Source organism: Uloborus diversus, chromosome 5 (genome assembly GCF_026930045.1).
Source record: "Uloborus diversus isolate 005 chromosome 5, Udiv.v.3.1, whole genome shotgun sequence".
NCBI lineage: Eukaryota > Metazoa > Arthropoda > Arachnida > Araneae > Uloboridae > Uloborus > Uloborus diversus.
The window spans coordinates 148298363-148324279 of NC_072735.1; the positions used below are offsets into that span (position 1 = coordinate 148298363).

Consider the following 25917-nt stretch of genomic DNA (forward strand, 5'->3'; position numbering starts at 1 on the left):
AAAAAAATGCTTTTGAAAGGATTTAGGTCATTGACAACTTTTCCTATCAATTCTGCTCTTGCTACTAGCAAAACTTAAGGGCTGTGATTATTTTTCTTGCTCTGTGTTTTCCCATGTTTTCTACAGAAAATTTAAATTTTATGTGTTCTGACCCGTGAGATTCATGTTAATATGGTCCTTCAGATTGTTTCTTTTTAACTTTAAATTTCTACTAGTTCTAAACAGCAATAGTTTTTTTAACAGTAATGAGTTTTTTGGAACCAAAAAAAAAAGTTTTATCTACTGCTTTAGTTGATTGGTTCTATTGGGTTTTTTTGGCGCAAGAGCTTCTGTTGTGGAAATGCTGTAGGTAGAAATGTGTCTTGGTATTTCTTATACTGCTAAAAAAAAAAAAATGCTTTTGAAAGGATTTAGGTCATTGACAACTTTTCCTATCAATTCTGCTCTTGCTACTAGCAAAACTTAAGGGCTGTGATTATTTTTCTTGCTCTGTGTTTTCCCATGTTTTCTACAGAAAATTTAAATTTTATATGTGTTCTGACCCGTGAGATTCATGTTAATATGGTCCTTCAGATTGTTTCTTTTTAACTTTAAATTTCTACTAGTTCTAAACAGCAATAGTTTTTTTAACAGTAATGAGTTTTTTGGAACCAAAAAAAAAAAAAAGTTTTATCTACTGCTTTAGTTGATTGGTTCTATTGGGTTTTTTTGGCGCAAGAGCTTCTGTTGTGGAAATGCTGTAGGTAGAAATGTGTCTTGGTATTTCTTATACTGCTAAAAAATCTACATTTAAAATTAAAGTACTATGTTTATCTTATTTAATGGCTGTTGCAAAAAGAAAGCAATGAACTATTTATCAGACCAACACAAAACCATGTTTATTTACAATAATCTGTTTTGTCTTGTAACAAAAAGCATGAAGCTGTTTTTAAATTTTTAAGAATAAATAAATGCATAAGTACAAAAACAAAATTCATAGTCATTAAAATTATTCATGATCAAGCAATTATACTGGCTTTAGATTTCTGAAATGAGTTCCTTGACACCAATATTGAATTACTAGATAATCTAGTGTCTCTATTGCCATTTGTATCGGGAAGAGTTACAATTTTACACTGTGATAAGCAATCTGTGGCAGAGTTACAATAACTTAATTGCTTTTCCATTGATTCCAACTGCTTCAAGGCTTTGGTGTGCTTTGCGGAAGATGGACGACTGTACGGAAAGCTTTTGAGCTTGACGCACAAAAAATTTAACCATAACACATTAGAATATAATCCACATTCATGCCATTTATTCCTGTAAAATATAAAATAATAAATTTTCAAAAAAGCAATACAAGTTTTCATATGCTTCAATGAAATTTCTGATACATTGGTTCGTTCAAGTTTCAAATGTTAAACAAAATTTAGAATGCATTTTTTCGATTTCACAGCTTTTTAATAGAAACAAAGACAAAGTACACAAAAATATAAATTATCATAAATGCATCATCACAACAGTCACATGTATACAGCAGGGACCAATTAAGATATCGGAGGCCCTAGGTCAAATATTTTTGGGGGCGCTCTGTATTCAAATTTTACAATTTTAGCCATAGAGTGAATTAATTTCAGCCATTTGGAGGCCCCTAGGCTATGGGCGCCCATATGCAAAATTGTAAGGGGGGTTGGGGCTCAGATATTTTAATCATGGTTTAGCATGATATTTTTCCCATGAGAACCAATTTCAGGACAGATTAGTCATTAAAATTGGACATTTTTAATTACTTATTCATTAATGGCTGGAGAAGAAATATTTTTTCATTTTTGCAAAGGAAAAAAGTACTAAAAACAAGGGAGTTCTAATTTCTCAGGGGGGTTCAAGCCCCCCCTTGCCCCCCTATATGGGCGCCTTTGACCTAGGCCACAGCCTAGTTGGCCTATTCAGTAATCAGGCTCTGGTATCCAGGGGTGAATGAGATTGGAATACATGGGTATTCTAGCAATTTACTACAAAGATGAAGATCATTCTGGAATATTATTTCATGGAAAAAGTTTTTTTTCTCTGTTTGACAATTCCTAATTTTGCTTCAAAGCAAATTCATTTGACTTGGTGAAAATCTGAATCCTACCTAAAATGTACATAACAAAAACTTCTTGATACCATATAAATAACTTGGTTTTAAAATGCATCCATCAGTCTCACTCTCAGCACCCGAAAACTGAAGGGATACCATTTTTTTGCCGCACATAGAGTTTGTTTTGGTATTTGGCATTATTTTTTATTGCAATATTTTTTATTAGAAACCAATAAATAACACTTAACTTTTCAATGTGTCTAATTTAAAAGAAATAAAAATGTATAGTGATTTTGCACAATTATATTGTATAACATTCAATCCCTTTTTTCAGCATTCATGTGTTCAAAAGTGGTTATCTTGGTTCATCCAATTCCTTTATTCAGGCTGTAATGGAAAACCACAGCTTTGAAACTAAGATCTAATTTTAGACTACAGACCAGACATTACTTCTTAGCAGAACATTTGTTTGAAACAGGAATCACTTTTCTCAACATATACAGAAATTTCAAAACAGGTACCATAAATTTGAGATCTCTTTTTACAAAAAAAAAAAAAAAAGATTCTTTTTGTACTGTTCTGAATTATTTGAGCAGTATTTCTTTCTTTTTCTTTTTTTTTTTTTGGCTTTGAATTGTTTGTTATGCACTGAGTTTTGTTCCTTTTGTAATGGTGTGAGCAGCTAGATTTGTTTGGATTGAATTTTGAAATGAATTATAACTGATTATTTAAATTGGAATTTTTAATGCTTTTGAATAAATTCATTTATTTCCTTTTTTTCTCCAGCAAGCATATCAAAATTGATACTGGATTTCTTTTCCTGTTAGTTTCAAAAACATTTTATTAAAAAAAAAGAAAAAGAAAGAATGTATCATTATTCTAAGCCACAGTAAATTCAAATAAAATTAAAAAGTAAACATAAAAACATTGAAAAACAAATTGTAACACATAATTTAAAATAGAAAAATATAAAGTTTCATTTATTAACTAGCAGCTTTACTCTATGGACAACATAATTCAACAGAAACTTTGGTCACAAAATTCATTTAAAAGATAACTAGATTCTACATTTACCTTTATTTATCTTTTTTTTTCAAAAAGCCTGTTTTATGAATCAATGTACTATGACTAGGCACATAACTCTTTACCCAATCTTAAAACATAAAATTAAGTAAAATTCTTCCAAATGCTTCCTGGCTGAAGGGTAAAATAAACCAATCAAAATTTTGCAATGCAATTCTTAGCAGGAATTGCATAATAGAAAACATTTAAAGCAATTTGCTTTGTTACAAAAGTAAATTAGAGGTGCTCTATACAGCCTTGCTAAGCACAAAAGTCGTATCTGCACTTTTCATCAAAATTGAGTTATGTTCACCAGGTGGTTCCTTGTCCCATATATCACCTAAATACAACGTTTTATGGTCATTAGTCAGTGGTAAATAGTTTTTAAAAAATTCTAAAAAAGTTGCATCCGCATCAAATACATGGAGGCGCAAAACTTTAAAAGGCAATTTCTCGTTTTGAACTTGGCTGCAGATACGACTTTTGCGCTTAGCACGGCAGTATAAATTTAACATTGCATGCTGATGGGTAAAGATGATAATTGAAAATTATTTTGTATCAAAAACTTCATATTCTTGAAATTCATCTAGTTTACTTCAATGCAAAATCCACTTAAACAAATGCTGCATATCATAGGCGCCCATATGCAAAATTTTAAGGGGGGCTCAGATATTTCCCCCATGGTTTAGCAGGATATTTTCCCCATGGAAACTGATTTCTGTACAGATTAGAGTTATTAAAGTTTGACATTTTTAATTAATTATTTATTAATGGCTGGATAAGAAATGTTTTTACATTTTTGCAAAGAAAAAAGTACTAAAAGCAAGGAAATTCTAATTTCTAGGGAGGGGAGGGGCTTGAGCCCCCTCTTGCCCCCCTCTATGGGCGCCCTTGCTGCATATGCTTTAGCTAAAACTCTTAAAGCAAAATCACACCGGCAAAAAACATGCAACTTTATTGTGTACAGTATATGAAATATATTAAAAGATACATACCCCAAATGCTCTTTCATAGCTTTATATATTTCAAACTGATAATCACCACTTTGGTTAAATAAAGATTCATCATCAGCAAGGTTATTATAATAAACATACTCTAAAAAGGAAAAACATTTACATGAACTTTTTAACATTAATCATACATCTCAAATTTCATCGTAAACACTCAAGTTCATATTGACACACACAGTGGCGGATACAAGAGGAGGGTTATTGGGGTGATAAACCCCCTAAAGCGACAACAATATTATCTGTTCATTGTGTTTGAGCACTTGATGAATAAAATGTAAATGATTTCAGTAATATTTTCAGATCATTAAATTGTTTTGAAAGTAAATATTTGAAATATTGCCCTTCTTTTCAATACTTATAAAATTAATTAGTATCATTATGCTCTACTAAGTGCCTTGTTCCTGGCCGATTTGGTGCTTTTTATTGATCCTCCAAGCAGCTTCAGAAATTTTTAGCACCAAAACTGTAAGTTTGTTCATGGTTTTATTCTTCTGCATGACCCCCCTCCTCCCCCCAAATGGTAGTCTCTCCTCTGGGCACACAAAACAGCTTTCAAATTTAATAAATATTTTAGCATTCACCATGATACCAGATGTGCAAAGTTTGAAACATAAAGTCACCTTATAAAATTAACTATTCTCCCCTTGAAGAATGTGCTAGAAAGAACACTTATTATTTATTAGCCAAGTATTAAATCAAAGGTAATCTGCATCACATAATACCAGAGTGCCAATCAATCCATGAACTAATTCCCTCAAATATCTTTCATTTAAAGAACCAACAACGTTTGACAGACAACATGTATGTTTGCGGTATTTTAGCAGGTACATCCGGATTACACCACCTTTCTAAAAAGTTATAATTTTGCATAAATTTTAGTTTACCTTCTCACATTTTTATTTTTTCTCAGATTAAACACTGTTACCAGTTCATGGTTTGACACAAGCCTTTACATATCTTTTGCAGCAGTTGATTAGATTTCTATGACACAATATTTTTTGCCATCATGAGTCGTATTTTTGGAAAAAGACAGGATAATTAATTAATTTTGAACAAAATGGATGAAATTGAACAACTTAGTTTATAATAAAATTGTAGATTTAAAGATTAATTAATAATATCATGCTTTTAATTAGCTTCAACTAACCTGCCTTTGAATGATTGCAAGCAAGGCTAAAATCATAAGAAAAATGCTTCACTTATCTTTTTTATTTCACTCTAAAATATTGTTCAATAAGGACAGGCTTCTTTCTGAATGACAATTCAACAACAATAAATAATCATACTCGATAAAGTTGATATTTAATGAAAAAAAAAGAGATTCCAGTAATTATCAGCAGGGAAGAAACCTATTAAAGAGTTTTTCACTTTTGGGCTTGATAAGATTCTGAACTCCATGAAACAAAAAGTCGAGAAAAGTGATGAAGAAGATAGTGTTATCCATAGGAGTGAATACGCTCTCGTGTTACATTTTCTGCCATTATAGGGTCAGAAATGTACTGAGCCAAAACTTCACATGCTAAGCATTGATAAAGCACTGTTAAAGCAGAAATGAGGATTTTTTTTTTAAGTGGAGTTAATCGATTTGACAATTGAGGCATCCGATTAATGAGTATTTGATAATATTTTTCTCTGAAATGATCATTTAAAAAATATTTTACTTAAAAAAATTGCCAATAACTCTATTACATAAAAACTTCCTTATGTAACAGCTGGTAGAATTATAAAAGGAAATTCACAACGCTATCAAGACAACTAATTTGAGTTCCATTTGTAACTCAAAGGAATGTTATGAAATGTGTAATATGAAGGTGCAAAATAAAGCTTAATTTTTTTAATGGTTTTTGCATATAAGCTTTACATGATGTGTTTCAACAAAAAAAAAAAAAAAAAAAAAAAAAAACTTTTTTAAATCATAGATTAAAGAACAACAAACTGATGATTAAATATATGCATTAAAATTTTTAAATTTGTGCAATTTCTTTTTTTTTTTTTTCATATTTTTAATATGATACATTTTGTAACTGCAAAAAAATGTCATTTATTGCATTTAAGTCAATTATTGCACCATATTTTGAACACTTTCTTTTGCACACATGTATAAATGTTGAAAAAATTGGTCACTATTATGAATTTTAAAATAAACCTCATGCGTGCAAATTGAAATTTTTAATGAACAATTCAACTTCTAGGTAACTAGATTAGAATCAGCTCAGCTGTGTAAATATGTTACATATTGATTTTTACTTAAATGTTCAAATTGAATAAATATTTAATGTAAAACACAACTTTGATACATTTTGTTCTGTTTTTGATATTTTCTTGCAAAATTCAGTTTCTTTTAAAATGTAGTTTTAGACACTTTTGGAGACAAAGGTTTTGGATAGGACGGTAAAAACCATGGTTTTTACCGAAGTATCCAAAACCTTGCCAACCCTGCACACTTGTGATATCTATATTTATATATTTTAGTTTTCTTCAAATAGTTTTACATTACCAAATGTGGAGATTCAACTTGAATTTCAAAATACTAGAATGTCAATTTGAAAAATTCAATGAAAGGTAGCTTTTGATATTTTTCATGAAGAATGTAAACAAAACTTACCGGTCTCGCATAATCTTGAGAGTGTGAAATCGATAATTGTAACTAACAATCCATGACTTTCGATTGAAAAAGGTTTTCCTCTCAGTACATAAGATATTTTTTTACTGCGATTTCTTTGAATTAGAATGTTTCCCAAATGCAAGTCCCTGTGCTCAAATAAAAATTCTTCTTCAGCAATTGCTAAAGATATAGCGATTTGTTTGAAGACACTTTCTGCTTCAACAGCATGTCTGAGCTGAAATAGAGAAGAGACGGTCATGTATTTCTATTACACACTTACGTAATATATACCCATGCAACAACACTTATAAATGAATGATAAAATCAACATTATTGAAGCACACATTTGCAACAATCTAGCAAACACATGTTTAAGTGTTAAAGATTTTCCTTTTTCACATGTTGAAAAATTTTTTCAGCTTCAAGTGTTAATACGTTCACTGCCGACAGACTGCCCCTTTGCCAAAACTCTCAGAAACATCTTATGTAACCATACTGATTGAAGAGGAGAAGCTGTTCAACGTTACGCCCTGACATGAGATTGGCAGCGAAAGCATCAAGTATGGTCAATAAGGTCCGTTGCGGCCTGATCAGTAGGAGGTCAGACTCATGACCTCAGGGTCCCTGGTCAGATCCCAGCGGTTGAATGTCCTTCGTGTTCGTAAATGGCGACTGGGACACCTTAATTATGTCGTGATCAAAAATTCCTCCAAGTGAATCAATACCTCTGGAGATGCTGGACCAGGGACTGCTTGACTTTTGGTCTGAATCAAAAAATCAGAGCTGCAAAATTACTCGCAAATAGTAATATTATATATCGTTAGAAAGGGAAGAATTTTCCGCATTCGATGCAATTTGTTCCAATGCTCTAACTTAATTGCGCAGGAGTTTTTCACGTTTTTAGCTCGAATTTTTTAGGCTTAGCTGAAATTTAGGCACTACTTTCTTCATTAAATCCATCAATAAAAAGTGAAGGAATCGACCCACAGTTTTCTTTTTGACAGCATTGGAAAAAGCTGCTTTTTTTTACTACAGATCTAAACTCGACCTACGGTCGAAAGCTTAACCATCTCCATTAAAAAAAAAGTTACACACAAATTAAAATGAAGTTCAAAAATCTGTTCTCTATTCAAGTTTTTAACCATTTTATTTTGTGTTTCCACGGTAACTATTTTTGAATGAATTGTTTATTTCCATCTTTCTCATTTTCAATTCTTAAACTTATTTTATTTTGTGTTTCCATGGGGTTACGTTTTTTAAATCCATCTATCTCATTTTGTTTTGATTTCTTTAAAGTATTTTAATATCTGTCGTCATTGTTTGGAGGGGAAATTTTGCATGATGGTTTTTTTTTTTTTTTTTTTATTTATTTATTTATGCCTGATTGTTGAATATACGTCACTCGACAAAATTTTTGTTTTCGAAGTAGATTGGGCAAAGCCGGGCAATGCAGCTAATAAATGTAAAAATAAATATATAAAAGAATGGTAAGTACAAATTTCAAAAGTTTGACAAAAAATAAAACTTTATCATTTTTTAAAATAACCTTAAAAGATGTAAATAAATACCACAAAATTTGACATGTCTTTTCCTCCGTATTCTTGTTCAAGAATAACAAACAGCTGAGCCTCAGAGAAGAAATCTGTAAAACAGGAAAAACATAGCAGTTACAAAGAATTTTAACAAATTATATTGTACAAATGCATGATTAAAAACTTTTAGTTTTTCATCATGTATCTGGAGCATTATGATCTGAAAAAATTCATATTGAGTTGAATTTTGAACCATTAATAAATATTAACATTAATAAAATACATGCCCAGCTAATACTCAGAGTGGGATTCCTCAGGACATTTCCCCTTAAAAATAATGCAGGCTGGCAGAGCTGTAGTTGGAAAAATATTTGTGGAAAAGTACATTTTTAACTTTCTGTGATTGCTCAGTTTTCTTAATGAAGTCACTTAGAAATATATATATTTCTGAATAAAAAAAAACAATATAAAATATACAGTATAACTTTGATATAACGATAGTCGATTTAAGGATTTCCTCAGTTTAATGATACATTTTATTCGTCTGGATTTGACTGTATTAAATGTCTACGCTCTGATTCAACGATAACTCTTCCAGTCCCTTGACAATCGTTAAAACAAGGTTATACAGCGTATACTAAATGTACACAAATTTAGTTACAAATTATACTTTAAAAAAAAAAATCATCAATGCAAAATCAAATCTTTGACTAGTTTTTGAGCGTTGAAAGAAGAAAAAAAAAAGGGATACTGAAAAACAGTCCAAGGTTAAATGAATCCATGGAATAAAGAAAAATACCTGGTCTATCATTGTAAGTGGACTTAGCTTCGCTGAAAGAATCCCAAGCATTAATTAGTACATCAGGATACTGCCCCATAACAAGGTGAGCACTGAAAATATGAGGGAATATATAAATGTGATATCAATAATCTGTAGCTGAAAGGTAAATAAATCACTTATAATATAACTAACATAAATTAGCTCAACATAAATAATACATCTTAAACTCTACAAAGTAACTGATATTGGGATTGAAACATGTTTTAACTTTTAAAGATAAGTAAAGTAGGTGAGACTAGGCTTAAAATGTGCAACATATATAGCTTATAAAGGTATTGAGTCCACAGTCATGGTGCATAGCTGTTGCTATATATTAAATGCGGGGGCGCCCCGATGGGAAATCAAGTATAGAAAGAATATAATAACCTGTTTATCACAGCAGTTTATGATGGAAAAGACTAAAGATAATGTTTTTACAGTTCTGTTTTAGTAATTCTCCCGCTCTTTAACAAAATTAATGCTTTTCTCTGACTTTTTTGATCAAAATAAAATTTCTTGACTATTTCAGGTTCTCCCCTGACACGTAATTCATATGCCTTACTCATACATCAATTAGAAAATGTTTTCTCTATACATCAAAAAATCGTAACATAAAAGAAAGTGTAAAAGGATGTCTGTGGCCGGTCTGTGCTCAGGAGACCCCTTGGCACCTACAGCCTTGAATTTTTGTAGAAAACTACTCCGAGCCTCGCAGATTTGCACCTGGGGTTTTATATTTTAAACTTTTTTTTTGTAATTATATTTTGAAGCTAAAATTTCAAGTAAATTGCCTATTAAAAGGATGAAAGTTTTCCCACACCCCTTAACATTCTATGTTATTCAGGGTTGACAAGTTTCTGCCAAGGTAGTTAAAACCGCTGGTAGAAACCGGTTAAAACTAGCATGGCAAAAACCACTTTCTGCCACAGAAACTGAGGCAGAAACTGGCAAAAACTCCCAAAATGACAAAAAATTAATTATTGACATACGAGTACAATAGAACAGTGATTCTCAACTTGTGGTCCACGGACAGTTTTCATGTGGTCCACGAAGTGAACAGTCATAAAATAATCAATTTAAATCTTGGCTCTTTAGACGTAAATTAATGCATCTGCAGAATTTTTTTAAACTCAAAACGTTTGCAGTATTGTGTTGACCAAAGGACCAAACGTGCCCGAACCTGGTGCCTTTGGCACCAACTGGCACCTTTGATCGCACCACTGCTCAGTGACTCAGTGCTGATTCAACTGTCAAGTGACGAGAGTGCGTGTTTTTTGCTTGGTGATTGTAGTTTACTAAAATCAGCAAACAGGAACTTCTTCTTCCTTTTCATTCCACTTATTTCTGTGAGGCAGCATTTTCAACATTATGTGTCATCAAGAATAAACACAGAAATAGGTTGCTAAATTTGAATGCTCCTATGAGACTGGCGTTAACTTCTTTCGAGCCAAATATTGAGAAACTTTCGAGTGAGAAGCAAGACCAAGGGAGTCATTAACGTGTTAATTTGGCGCTATCTATGTCTTTTTATTTTGTTTTTTATATAAATAATATATATGTGGTCTGCCAAGGATTCTGAAAGGTACAAGTGGTCCTCAGTGGTGAAAAGGTTGAGAACCACTGCAATAGAAAATGCATGGAAAAAAGAATGTTTAACCAAAGCACAATTCAATTACATTATCACAATTCAAAATCAAATGTTGCATTGTTTGGACCCTGTAGTTGCCTCCTAGAAAAGGTGATTTCTAAAATCTAAACAGTTGCTCAATTTAATATGCACAAATGAGAAACTTTAGAATATTCTTGCAACAAAGAGCTAGCAGGCAATGCATCAAGGAACAAGCAATGTTCGCAAAACTTTCATCTATTGTATTTTTTTTAACTGGTCCACCATGTAGTAGCTGGGGTAGTGGTAACAATCTGACTGAAAAAATAATTTTTGAGATATGGGGTCAATTTGTTTTGCAAAGCTGTGACATTAAGTACAAAATCTACGTTAATATTGGCAAGTAAAATTCTGGCACTTTCTTCTTGAAGCACATGATAATTTCAATCACAAGCAATTTAGATGAAGCATAAAAGAGAGCAAATTACAATCAGTAATGCCTGTTTAATTCTGTATGTCACTCCTCTTTTCTAAGCACCCATATGATTTTTCGTCCTTTGTTAAACTAATCCAAATATTATGAGCATCTGCAGTTGAAAAGTTCCCTTTCTGAACTAAATCAAGTTCACATAGAATGTTATTTTTTTAAATGATAAAATGAAGTTTAAATTTTTAGTTTAGTTAAATGAATATCATTTATTAATTACTTGAGTTATTAAAGACGCTGTTAAGTTTCTGCCGGCAGAAAGCCAACCCAAGTCCATTCGAAAGAGAGGATTTTTTTTTTGCATCAAATAAAGCTTGTTCTAATTTTCTCAATTAATTAGAACAGCAGATGTTGCGGGTTTCTGTTTTAGCAAAAAGTCCCAGGCTGAACTCAATTCAAGTTCAGAGCTAAAAAGCAAAATATATTACTATAGACCATGAATTTTCAAAACGTACAAAACTGCAGTTTTGGAATGCTCAGTAGCCCCTTAGCACCTATTGCAGTGCAAGTTGGAACAAGTTTGTTTGGAACCGGGAAAGGGGTGCTCTTCAAAGTGCTTTTTTTTATATCTCGGTTATGCAAATTTCTATCAAGTTGTTTTTGTTTTCGTGTGGGAGCGGGATTGTGTACTGAGCTCTTTATTTAAATTCTGTTTTCTATGGGAGGAGATTTTCATTTTGTTAAAAACGGAACTTGTAACCAGTTTTTTAATCTGATTCTCTCTGTTAGATGATTTAAATGTTTGCGAATCAAATAAGATTGTGAAGCAATATTCAAGGGGTTGGCAAGTGTCAGCGAGCAGGGGGCGGAACCTCCTAGTGCAAGTAAATTTTATTTAAGTTTTGTCTTACATTTTTGAAAAAAAAAAAATAATGTCATTACAAATTTCACACTTTAATTCTTTGACATTTTTTCTCACTAGTTCAAAAAGTTAAAATAATATTGTTTTCTTCTTCATGTACTCACAGAACAATAAGCATAAAACAAAATGTTTTTGTACAGCTTAAATCATTGAATTTTACATTCAAAATTTAAAGGCAATAAAAATCAAAATGTGTTAAAATTTAAAATCATTACAAAGAGACATTTACTTTTTAAGTGATTTTCATTTATTTCTAAAACGATCTTGAAACCAAAAGAGTTAAATTACACAACATTAATATGCATAAGAATTTCAATTTAAAGGTATGAAATAATAAAAAATAGCTCCAAATAATTATAAAAAAATACCTTTTGAGTTTATTGAAATTTTTAGTTTGGTTAATCTTCTTGTTTCGTAGACCACTCAAACTTCTATTTGGGAGATTAAAAAAAAAGAAAAAGACGAATATGAATTTTTTTAAAAACAAAGAGTAAACAAAAAACATTAGTAACAACATAAGTGAAGCAGTACATTCCAAAAGGTTATTTTCCATACAATAAAGAATCATTTTTATTTAAAGCTTTAACAGACAAAAATACAAATCAGGTAGTGGATTGACTAAAATTGAATACATAATTTAATGGCTAGTAAAGGGGAAAAGGACACACATACAGATTTATTCCGTATATATTTCAATATAAAATAAGCAATTTATTGCAAAAAAGAAGTAAATAGTCACACATTCTGATATAATTTTAGATGGTCAGAATAAATGACCAAATAAATGCAGCAAAAGACCGACTACTCATAAAGTGGAAGAAATGCGGGATTCAAATTTTCCTGATAGTTTGTCGAGTGGTAATTAATGCTCATTAAAAAAATAATATTGTGATTACATTGCAAATCTATAAAACATATGAGGCTTCAAGGCTGAACATAGAAATGTCAAGTAATTTAAATTTGACACTCTTGGTTTTCCTACTTCTAAGGAGTTGTGCTAGTTTACTGAAATCAAAATTATTAGTTGATTCTATCACAGGGAACAGGACTTTCTGAAGATTCATTTCCTGTACTATTCTAATTCAATAGTGATATTATTTCTATGTTTTGCCCTCCACAGGAATGAAATCAGCAATTAGGTATTTAATGGTATTTATGTTGAGATGTTTGCCCAGTTGATATGTAGTTTTATCAAGAAATTGTTTTATGTGATTTCACCTTCTCTTTAGCACCTTTATTTTAATAAACCCGACCATGAGGGTATGTTCAAGAAAATAATTTATCATCAGAATTACATGTATCATCAGAGATGTACCAGATATGTCAATTAAACTCAGATATCCAGAATGATCTAATTCAAGGATCTTGAATACACATGATGCTAAGTCAAGTAGTCACAGGGGATCAACATAAAATTGGTGGAGAATTTTAAAAAAAATCAGAATTTTTCGATGTTATAAATGAATTTACATTATGAATAAGGTCATAATTTGAGTACAGTTGAACTTAAACTAAATTCAACAGTAAGAACTAAATAAATACATTTATGCAGAAAAGTAAATAATAGTAATCAACAATGTTTTAAAGCACAAAATTAGCAGATTCCTGCATACACATGCTTCAGAGTTACAGGGAACCCCTTTTTCAAAGCGCAGGAGTGAGCTTTTGGGTGTAAAGACATCCGGTAAAAGCAACGAGAATGAACAACAACTTAAGTAGTAAGAATAGCAAATTAACAAAACAAACAAGACAAAATGGAACTCAGAGCCAAAACATGATTCTATTATTCAAGAAAAAAACAGTCAAGCAATAAATTTCTTCAAAAATAACATAATAATAAATTATGCTGACAAAATGCAACATTAATTGAAACATTTAGCCGAAAGGCAGAATTAACATACTATAGAAAAAACATAAAAAATGTTGGAAAAACAGCAAAACAAAATTGCAAAATATGTGTAAAATAAAACAAGAAATAGAAATGTGAAGACAAATAAAAATAATTTAAAAATTTATTTTACACATATCTTGCAATGTTTAAAATTTACAGCTTCGTTTGAAAAAGTCATTTTGATCGTTTCTGACCATTTTAGGTGTTAGATAATATTGGACATCCTGGTGTTAATTGACTTTGTACTGTAACATTCTGAAATAGAATATATAAATTAGAGACGTACCGAGTAGCACTTTGGCCGAGTAGCCGAGTACCGAGTACTCGGCCTTTCACTACTCGGCCGAGTACCGAGTTACCGAGTACTCGGCTTTTCACTACTCGGCCGAGTTACCAAGTACCAATTATGTTTTGAGAAAACCACCGACACACACGTGATCAATTTTGAACTTATTGGAATAGTAGTAAAGACCTCCTTGTCCATATAATAGTTTTTAAAACTAAATTCCTGCTGAAATTTAATTACGCATTATATAAACAATTTTGTTTAAGTCAAAAATTTTACAAAAAAAAAAATTATTTTTAAAATTAAAAATAAATAAAAAGTATGATTTATCAAGTTGGAATTAAAACAAATTACAGTGAAATCCCTCTAATGTGGACACTAACGGGACAATTTTTTTTTTGTCCGCAATAGAAAGTTGTCCTCAAATGTTATTTGCATTGGAACTGGGGAATTAAAAATTGTCCACATAACAGGGGTGTCCGCCTTTGAGAGGTGTCCGTTAGGAGGGGTTTCACTGTATACCAATCAATTATAGTTCTATTCTGCCAAACATAAATAATTTTTAAAAGCAGATAAAACAAATGTGCAGGAATACTGCAGACACGTGTTTCTGACCCCCCGTTACAAGGAACGTCTTTTTCAGTGCATAACATGTGAGCTGAAGAATGTAAAGACATACGACGAAAAGATCCAACTTTTGTCGGATGCCTTTAAATCCACGAGCTCCCATTTTGTGCATTGAAAAAGAAATTCCTTGTAACGCCAAAACATGTGTCTGCATTGTTCCTGCACTGTGCTTTTAACGTTGTTTTATTTTCTTTTATTTTTTAAGCAAAGGTATTTTTATATTTTTTATAACTAATTTTTGTTTGTAGCAAAAATCCATTTTTAATATAAAAATTCCATATTTTCTATACTTACCTCTTTTGCATAATTTTTAATAAATAAGTTTTATTAACTTTAGGGACATTAAAATAAAGATTTATTCCATTGAAGCATTACAAACTTCATTTTTCTCAAAATTTAAGTTTGACTTATAAATTTTAATTGTAAATGATTGCAGAATATAATGCTTGCTCTTTTTTCTATAAATTTTAGTATCTGTCTTGGACAATACTCAACTTTTTGCAACTACTCGGTATTGGCCGAGTATCTGATCAGAATTTGGCCGAGTACCGAGTAGTTACCGAGTACTCGGTACGTCTCTAATATAAATACAAGAATAAGAATGTATGCTTATGTCACATTAAATGAACATTATTTCCATTTAAGAAATTTTAGACAAGAGCATTTAACAATTTCTGGTAGGGTTTATAAATGTGTTTGCATTAAAGTTTGTCAGGGTTTTTACTTAATCAAAATTTGCATTTCTAAATGAATGTCCTTAAAATAGAGCGACAATTATACACATAATAATATATGTAGTACTGAACAGAAACAGTGATGGATACAAGGGGTGAGTCAGGGGAATCACCCCCCCCCCACCAGTCGACAATATTATCCGTCCACATTGTGTTCAAGCACTTGATGAATAAAAACGTAAACAATTTCAGTAATCTTTTCAATTTATTAATTTTTTAAAAAGTAAATATTTAAAATATTGCTTCTTTTCAATTATAATGAAATTAGTAACATTTATGCTTTACTAAACGCCCTATTCCTGGCCAATTTGGCACTTTTTATTAACCCCCAAACAGTTTTAGAAACGTTTAGTGCCAAAAAGGCAAGTTCGTTCGGGGGGGGGGGGGGGTCATTCTTCAGTATACCCCCCCCCACCCAAAATGGTAGTCTGTATCCGCTGCTGAACAGAAAGATAACAGGCTAAATACTTACTGTGCAATTTTAACTTCAGACAAAACATTTTGCAGTCCCTGAAAACTGTCATCTCCAATTTCTTCAGAAACAGGAATTATTTTCACGACCGTTGATGTTTTCCCTTTAGTAATAATAAAAACTTCTCCATATGTTCCTTCTCCAATTTTCTTAACATTCAATGAGCTTAACAGAGAAGAGAGGTAAAATAATAAGAAATTAAAAAATCAATAGAACATGAAAAAAATTGTACAAACTAATAAAGCTTGTATTGTGTAATATGTAACACATCTTTCAAGGATTTCTAATAAAATAAGACCCGATTTTAGTACATACAGTGGAACATTGATAACTCAACACCCCAAGGGTACATGAAAACATGTCGACTCAAGTGGATGTCAACTTACTGAGGTTCCATAATTTTAATTCCTAAAGAGTTTCTGTATCACGTTTACATAATGCTTAACATTCTCATTATGAAAATTAATTTCAGTAAATGAATTTTCTTTTTGTTTTTGAAAAGTACATAATAAAATCACAAATTCCATTTGAATACCTCGCGAGGAATAAATCTATAACTTTTAAAAAGAGATAAAAGCTTCTTGTCAGTCAGGCCTGTTAAAGATAAAAAGTCCTGTTCAAACTTATTTGAAAAACATGCCATGATGCCTTTCTCCAGAAGAATCTTCTGGGCACATTTTTCCTACCCTTTCAGAATTTCACCAACAGCTGACTCTCCCCTGGATAAAAGATAGAATTCTCTAACATAGCTTTACAGAAAAGGATTAACTGACCAAGAAACCACAGCGTAAAATTCTGAGAAAAGGTCAAAATGAAAGAATGTTGTCACCAAAATTGGACTAGAATAACAATTGGATGTTGACTTATAGTAGTTTTTGCAAATGTACGTCAAGTTATAGAGATTTTAGCCCATTGAAAATAGTATTGGGCCAACCATACGAAAAATCAATGTCGAGTTACCAGGGTAGTCGAGTTATACGCAAGTTGAGTTGCCGAAGTTTCACTGTAAATATATATATATATTTATATATTTAGTGAGAGAAAGACATAAATAAGTAGGTGTGTACAGTAAACCCAGTTGTAGCGTTACCCATACTGTCACTATTTAAGGTACTGTGACAAGTATGATGCCAAAATCAAGGGACATAATAACTTAAGGTTGGATCAAAAACATTATAGGATAAGAAAATAGTTCATAAATAGAAATGCATGCTTTAATCTTCATGAAATAAGGATTACAAAAATTTCTGAATTAGAAATTCAATTGAAATGACTATACGTACCTACCCCCTAATGACATAGGAAATTAACTCTAGCATTGTACAACACCTAATGGGAGACGGTTTTTTAAAGAAAAAAATGCCCCCTCATTTATTTTCTAAGTAAAATAACAATAGTCTGCAATGAAATCACTGCATACAAAGTTTGAATGTTTTGAGTGTATTTTTAGCACATTGAAACCAAGTTCAAAGCCAGAAAGTTTCTATGACGGACCACTTTTTAAAAATTTTATTTTACTCACAGCACAGTTGTCATATGCATTAAAAGTAATTATATGGCTGTGAGACTTTACCATGTTCAGTTTATGATGTCACGGTTTAAAAAGCAAATGTATTACAAATCAGTGGTGACAATTCGGGGGACAAGGAAGGGGTGGAACCGCCACGTCTTCCCACTTATTATGGTTACGTTATTTATTTTATTTTCCAATTTAGTAACTAAAACTAAAAATTATAAAAAAAGCAGAAAGGTCAAAATTTTCAGAACATAATGATTTGTTTTACTTTGTATATCTGTTTATGAAGCACTACTTAGCACAAGCAATAACTCTAGTTTATGTATTCATTGTTCAGATATTAGTAAAATTAGTAATATTAGTAGATTAAGTAGTTTTACTTAAACAGGCCATACTTGCTTAATAAAATTATTACCAAGTGTTTGTGACACCTCAAAGTACATCAGGGTAACTAACGTAAATCAAATTCATGTCTAAGTGTTTCTTTGGAAAAAGTTATTGTGTATAAAAATTCAGCAAAATAATTTTTTCAATAGATTTCCAGGGAGAATCCTGAAACCACTTTCTCTTAACCTCAAAAATAGCTTAAAACTGCATTTTAACAGTAAGATCAGATTTTTTTCTAAGATGAATGCCCCCTCCTCCCCATCAACAAAAAATGCTTAAACATTTTCTTACGTCAGTTGCGAAAAACTTGTAAAGAGTTCCCTGAAACCTCTTCCTCCGTCATCACTAAACATAGCTTAAAATAACGCTTTTTAATTTTCCAAAAATGGATGTGCGATAGTGATTCATGAAACTTTTTGACCCTCCCCCCCCCCCCCAGAATGTGAGCCTTGTTATGCCCATTAAAACATCATTGGAGAGTTGGCACGTATATCTCTGATCTCTAAAAGTTTTTTTTTTTTTTTTCTCCTCTAAAAATAACTTGATTTTTTTTACTATACAAAAAACAGCTGTATTAATAATTTTAATTTAAAACTTTTTTTGTACACACAAAATCTTGAAGCATTTTTGATAAGATCAAAAATAACATAAAAGAAAGAATAACCAGATGATCTCAATTACCTCCACTTAAATACTTCTGAAAATTGTACAACTGAATCTTGCTTGCACAACTTCAATAATTTAGCCTTTGCTTCTGCAATTTCATGCTTTGTCTGGGTAGTTACAGATACATTCTGAATAGCCATCTGTAAAACACAATACAAAATAAAATTTTTACTTTAGATAATATACTAACTTCCATTGTCCCTGAATAAGTCATGAACAAAAAAAAAAAAAAAAAAAAAAAATTGAATTCAACTCAAGATTAACAAAAATGTACCAGAAATCAGAGGATTTACAATTTAAAAATTAACAAAGAAGTAATATCAAGCTAACACCTAATGCTACATTATTGTCCAGCATCTTTGTCAAACGATATACAGCAAAAAAAAGTAGTACACACAAAAATACTTACAAATATCTCCCAATAATGAAAAAAGAACAAGGCCCTTTTAAAGAAAAAACATTGTCTTTAGGTAAAATATGTTACACAGTACCTGTTTTTTAGCAAAATACCTGACAATTTTAATAAAAAGAGCAAAAACGATTCCTGTGCTTAGCATGGCATTATAACATACATATACACATACATAAAGTTTGAATTCTTGATGGAGTGGTTGTAACCAGAGCTGCGTAGTCGGAGGAAAAATGGCCAACTCCTGGATTTTGAAACGTCTGACTCCGACTCCAACTCCGGTATTTTTATTTATTTATTTTCAAATCTCTCTCCCTGCATGGGAAGAGAGATTTGAAGATAGGGGTAAAACCCAAAACAAAGATTAAAATATTAATTTCATTTTATGAAATTTTCGCGTTGTATTTTATTGTGAACCTAAGATGCATACAATGTTAAAAATTCAATTTGAAAATCAAATTTTCTAAAGTTGCAATTTCTAAAGTGAAGTTACTTAAAAATCCCATTTTCAAAAAAATTTGAAAAGGATTAATTTGCTCCCCTTTAATGTTTAACAAATAGATGTTGATCAAATCTGGTGGTTTCAATTTTTGAAGGCTGTAACTTGAGAGAAAAAGAAAACTTTTTTGCTAAGTCAAAAACTTTTCTTGAGAGGGGGCGGTCCCCCCCTCCCTCCTCCCGGGCGAAGCCCATCTGGTGGGTAACACCTCAACTTTATTTTAGAGATTGTAGAAATTGAAATATTTTAACTCTAAAAAAATTCCCCCAATAATAAATCTTAAATTTCATCTTAAAAATTTCAATGAAAATATTGCACTATATTGCGGGAAAAGGTCAGGTACAAGTTCGTCTGGAGCAAATTTAACACAAAATGTGGCGGTATACAGCTTTGTACGAATAGCTTTTACTATAACTAGATTTCTTGGCTCAATTTTTAATTTTAATTTTATTAGTAGCTTTAGAATCAACTTTAATATGAATATTTTAGGATTAACTACAATTATTGAGTGTTGCAACCATTAAATCATGTACTGATTTTATTTTGTATTCTTTAGTGATAACCAAGCTAAGCTTTCTTAGAAAAAGTCTTTAGATTGAAAAAAAAAACATTTATATTTTTTTGGATCTTTTGGATTTGCTCTTTTGTGCCAACACTTATTTGAATTTACCAAGCATCCTCAGAAGTTTTCCCGACTTGCTCAAGTGATAGGGTCTGGTGGGGGAAAGTGGTCAATGGGGTAAAGTGGTCATAATTCAAATAAATGGCTATACCTTAAAAATAAATGTTCGAATGAATGTGAAAATTTTATTTTAGAGTAGTGCAGTTAGAAACTACATTTTGAATACAAAATTTTACAACTGGCAAAATTTTATTTGGTAAAAAAAAATATTTTGAGTGATTATGAATTTTTTAAAAATATAAACACCTTTTTTAACTTCCTTGGGAAATTGTGTTTGTTAGAATTATGAACAGATTGACTGCACAAGAAGCTTCCTAAATGTTCAAGAACTCATACTCATTAGCAGTTAGCTGAAACTCTTTTGAATAATTTTTTAGAACAATTTTAGTAAGATGGGGTAAAGTGGTCATAATATTAGGCTTAACGAATATTGTTCTTTTAAAATCACTTGATCTTTAAGTATAAGGCAGGTGTCAATTAAATATTAATTTCACTTATTTTTTGTATTGTTTTTACAGTAAACAAGGTTAAATAGATGAGTATATGCGCATGCATACGCATATACTCGTGTAGGCACGTATATATACGTATTCACATAAATGCACCAATAAACACGTTTTTGGGTATCTCGTAGTATTTTTTATCTATACAGATATACATTCGACTATACACGTATATACCCGCTTATACTCGTACATATACGAACACTTATATACTCACGTAGACACGACGTATATACACGTACATACTCGAGCTGACACTTACATTCTAGCATATGATATACATGCATGCAGGGTGTGTTTAAACTCTTGGGCAAATTTTTAAAAGGTGTTAGAGAGGAGGATAAGAAGCAAGAATCATAAGAAACATATGGCCACAAACTCAACGCTGACGCGCTACATGCACGCAAAGCCAGGAACTAATGAATGCAAAACAGGTCACAAATTTATTACAAAAAAGACAATTTTACACAACGACTTAAGAAAGTTTTAAAGTCATTGATGAAACTTGCGGCCGGCATCTGTAATACATGCGTCGTAATCACTCTGTTGCAATTACGAGACTCTTGAAAAACTTTCATCAGTCGCTGCGCCTTTGTTGCGATGCGTGTATTAGAGCTACTACAGGCCTTACTTTTTAACAACTGTCTAAATATTTCTTAAGAACTAAAATGTCGGGTAAAATCATCTTTGTGTAACAAATTTGTGACCTGTTTTCATTCCATCAATTTCTGGCTTTGTGTGCATGTAGCGCGTCAACAACCATAAGTTCCTTACGATTCTTTGCTTCTTATCCTCCCCTTTCACACCACTTAGATTTTGCCCAAGATCTTGGATTCACTATGTAAGCATACATGTATATTAGCGGATATACTCGTAGATATACGTGGATACATGTACTGATGTTTACACGTAAATGTACGTATATACGTCTAACAAGTATATAATCGTGTTTACACGTAAGCATACGTATATACTCTTGCTTCCACATATATATATATATATATATATACGTGAGTAGGCACGTACCAAACACGCACTGGATATATCCACGAATTAACTCGTGTATACCCGTATATGTATGTAAGTACACTACTGGCCGTTAAAATAGCTACACCAAGAAGGAATAATCTGAATGAAACAAAATTTTGCACACGTGATGGCAACATTGACACTAGAAAACGATTACAAAATGAAAGCAAAATGATCATTTATTACTGGAAAAATCTCACATGAATGGAGGTTTAAGTACCCTGTTGCGCCACCTCTAGTTGGAATTTAAGAACCGATACGGTCGAGCATTGAGGTACAGCAGTTTCGTACGATGTCTTACGTCTTCTCGTACCACAGTTGCTGTAAACGCGCAACTAATTTGATCAAATTTACAGGCTGTCCAATTTACCGTCTCAAGTGATCCCAGATATGCTCAATTTGTGACAAGTCACAAATCGCAGACCAGAGCATCACGCAGACCAGAGAAAGTGATAATGCGGAAGAGGAAATCCCTTTACACCCTTGCTGTGTTTGACCGAGCATTGTCATGTTAAAAAATGGTTCCTGGGAGCCCCGTCGTGAGTGCTAACACGTATGAGTTTGATCGAATGAGTGGCACGTTTACAGCAACTGCGGTACGAGATGACGCAGGATATCGTAGGAGACAGTTATGTCTCAATGCCCGATTGTTTCGCTTCAAGTACATCGTACATTCACACTAGAGGTGGCTTAACAGGGTACTTAAACCTCCATTTATTAGAGATTTTTCCAACCATAAATGATCAATTTGCTTTAATTTTGTAATCACTTTCTAATGTCAATTTTATTATCACGTATGTAAAATTTAGCTTCATTCAGGCAATTTCTTCTTGGTGTAGCAATTTTAATGGCCAGTAGTGTATCTATGTACACTTATATGTGCGTATATACATCGACTATACACGTATATACTCAGAAACTCAGGTATGCACACATATACTCGAGATACATGTGCAAACACGCAAATGATGTTTGTTTTGCGCGTATATACTCGCATATACACGTGACTCGTATATACTCGTGTAGACACGTATACACTCCTGTAGGCAATCACGTATACATGCTTATACGCTCGTATATACACGAATATACTTGAGTAGGCACATGCATGCATGTATCTGATGTATACATGTATTTATTCATATATGAACATGTTTACTCTTGTTTACACGACACGTATATACTCGTGCATACCCGCATATACTCGTACATATACTGGTAACTATAAAAATAACCGAAATATACAAATAATAGGGTTATTTGTAACAGTTTTGCAGCTGTTTTTAACTATGACCACTTTACCCCATGCTATGACCACTTTCCCCCACCCCATGGGGTAAAGTGGTCATAAATACAAAGGGAAATGAAAATGTTATAAAACTACTTAAATCAATACTTTTTTTCCTGAAATTCAATGTACGTGTTCTTTAATAATGCAATGTAAAATAATAACAAAAAAAATTGAAGTATTTAAAGAATTTATTGTATTTATTATCCACGTAAGTTGAAAACCTACGATTTTATGACCACTTTACCCCACCAGACCCTACATACATTCATTTTACTATTTTATAACCAAGATCGAAGTAAAAAATATATAATTTTTAATTTTTATTTGAAAGTGATTACTTTGAGAATGTTAGGCAACAAACGTTTGCTGACAGTTGCTATCACTTAAATAAAGTTAAAAAATAAGCAAACTAGAATACGGAGCAAGTAGCTGTTACAGAAAGTTCGATAAACAATCAAGCCAGCTGGTTGCCACAATGAGTTATTTTCTTATTAGTAGGCCTTTATACATGTAATCAAATTATTGGTAGTCAGTTTTTTTAAAAAATGCAAGGAGAATCAGAGAAAATTAAGGGAAAAAAAGAAACCCAGAGTCGGAGTCGGCATGTTTTCAAACCACTCCGACTCCTATCCCCCAAAATCAGCCCAACTCCGACTCTTCGACTCCTACTCCAACTCCACAGCCCTGGTTGTAACCCCTTCCTTGTGCTCTAACAACTCTGACAGAGATAGCATTAATAAATATTTAAATATTATTTTTCTCGTTCAAAAAACTTAAAAATATTATTTAAGTTTAAATAAATAACAAACTTGTTCCTATTTTTTGTGTTATTTTGCTCAAAATATTTTTCTTCATCGAAAGATAACACTAAAAATACCGTAAGATAAAATGCTATGAACCCATCAGCCAGCAACAAAAATCATTCTTTTTCTTTTTTCAATTTTTGAAGCTCTAGTGGGGGGAAAAAACTGTTTACAATTATTAAAATTTTAATAGGAGATCATTTGAAAAACTTAATTTTTTGATAGCCTTTCAACGATATCATCCATAAGTTAGTGACACACAGCAAACAACAACCACTGAAATAAAAAGAATTTTCAATGAATTATTCACTGGAAGCAATTAATTGAGCTCTCCTGTTTAGTAGTTTTACTACACACATCAAGATTTACATCAGATTACAAGGAAGATTCAGAAGATTTTGCTTACTGATCACTAGCCATGATTTTTAGATGCACTACCTGAGGCTAAAAGCAAATTTCCTTGAAGAAGTAATGTTTTACATGTAAAAAACCAAACTATTCCTAGAGCATTCAAAAAATTTTTAAACTAAATTAACATATAATGTATGAAAATATTTCATTTAAAAACTTCTAGAAAAAAAATCTTACTTTGGAGGTACTGTGTCGACTCACATTTGCAGCTGATGAATCAATCACATGATCATTGCATAAGGAATGAGAGCTTTTGCTGCTCGGAAAAAGATTGGAAATGTTATATTGTGAAAGTGTATAGTTACTGCCATTGACAATAGCCTTCAAATTTAAACAACTTTTTTGAAAGAGGTCAACTCGTAACATTGAAAGCGAGTCAGATGACCGAGTCAGATGTTTTTGCCTTTTTTCACCCGAAACTTGTATTATTCCAGAAATCTGCTCATTATTAACTAATCCTTTTCCACTAGAAGCTATGACTTCAAGTTCAGAAGCATTAGAATCCTCAGCCAATTTAAACTTAGGAAAAGGAGTGCTAGTCATAACGTTAGTTTTTGATCTGTCCACACAATAGTCACCAGAATTTTTATTATTTTCTTGCTCTGCTATATCTAGGTGAACAGGAGACATAGGGAAAGAAATTGGACTTTGCAAGTTGTTTTTGGATTTTTCTGCTGTATGGTTTACATTAAACGCATTTTGTTCCTCTCCAGGTAGTAACAAACAAGCATTTTGAACATTCATGCTGTTACTGAAGGTATCTTCAGAATGTTTATGCATATGTTCTTCTTTGGTATCAACATTTAAATGAACAGAGGAGTGACTAGAAATATTTTCCACTTCAACAGACAATATTGGAGAATGTGAGGTTCTCAAACTGTTGCTTCCAAACATAATGCTATTTTTCTTGTCAACACATAAAACTTCGGAGCGTGTACTGACTTCTGAGGAATGCTTGCCATTGACTAAATGCTCTGAATTTTTTATACTCGTGTTATTTCCAAAAGAATTGCAAATATTTTCCTTAGCACATAAGGGTTTTTCAGAGCCTGTACTGAGTTCTGAAGACTGCTTGCTATTAATTAAATGTTCTGAATCTTTCATACTAGTGCTATTTTTAAACGATTTGCTAATTTTCTTGTCAATACTTAAGAGTTCAGAGCATGCACCGAGTTCTGAAGACTGATGCTTTCTATTCATTGAACATTTTGAATTTTTCATACTTCGACTATTTTCAAACAAATTGCTAATTTCCTTGTCATCACACAAGACCTTAGAACATGTACTGAGTTCCGAAGACTGCTGCCTGCTGTCATTTAAATTTTTTGAGTTTTTCATACTAATGCTATTTTTGAACACCTTGCTGATTTTCCCGTTGGCACATAAGGGTTCAGAATATGCACTGAGCTCTGAAGACTGCTGTTTACTATTAATTGAATGCTTTGAGTTTTCCGTACTAATGTTATTTTCAAACAAACTGCTGATTTTCTTGCTAACACGGGCTTCAGGATTAGAACTGATTTGTAAAGAATGTTGCTCGCTATTAATTAAATGTTGGGAGCTATCCATGCTAATACTATTTTCAAGCAAGTTACTTGTTTGCTTCAGAAAGCACAAGGGTTCGGAATTTACACCAAGCTCTAAAGACTCATTCTTACTATTATTTAA

The 25917-nt window shown here is 31.9% G+C and overlaps 1 protein-coding gene across 1 annotated transcript; it reads right to left on the minus strand.

Annotated features, from left to right (window-relative positions):
* Positions 1 to 929: 929 nt before the first annotated feature.
* Positions 930 to 24794, minus strand: LOC129222788 (serine/threonine-protein kinase haspin-like). Its single transcript, XM_054857335.1, has 9 exons — positions 24427 to 24794; positions 18638 to 18762; positions 16054 to 16218; positions 12412 to 12474; positions 9068 to 9159; positions 8305 to 8378; positions 6737 to 6971; positions 4117 to 4216; positions 930 to 1299 (listed from the first exon to the last, which is right to left on the minus strand). Exons 1-9 carry the CDS (start codon positions 24790 to 24792, stop codon positions 999 to 1001), a joined length of 1521 nt encoding a protein of 506 aa, XP_054713310.1. The 5' UTR covers positions 24793 to 24794; the 3' UTR covers positions 930 to 998.
* Positions 24795 to 25917: the final 1123 nt, after the last annotated feature.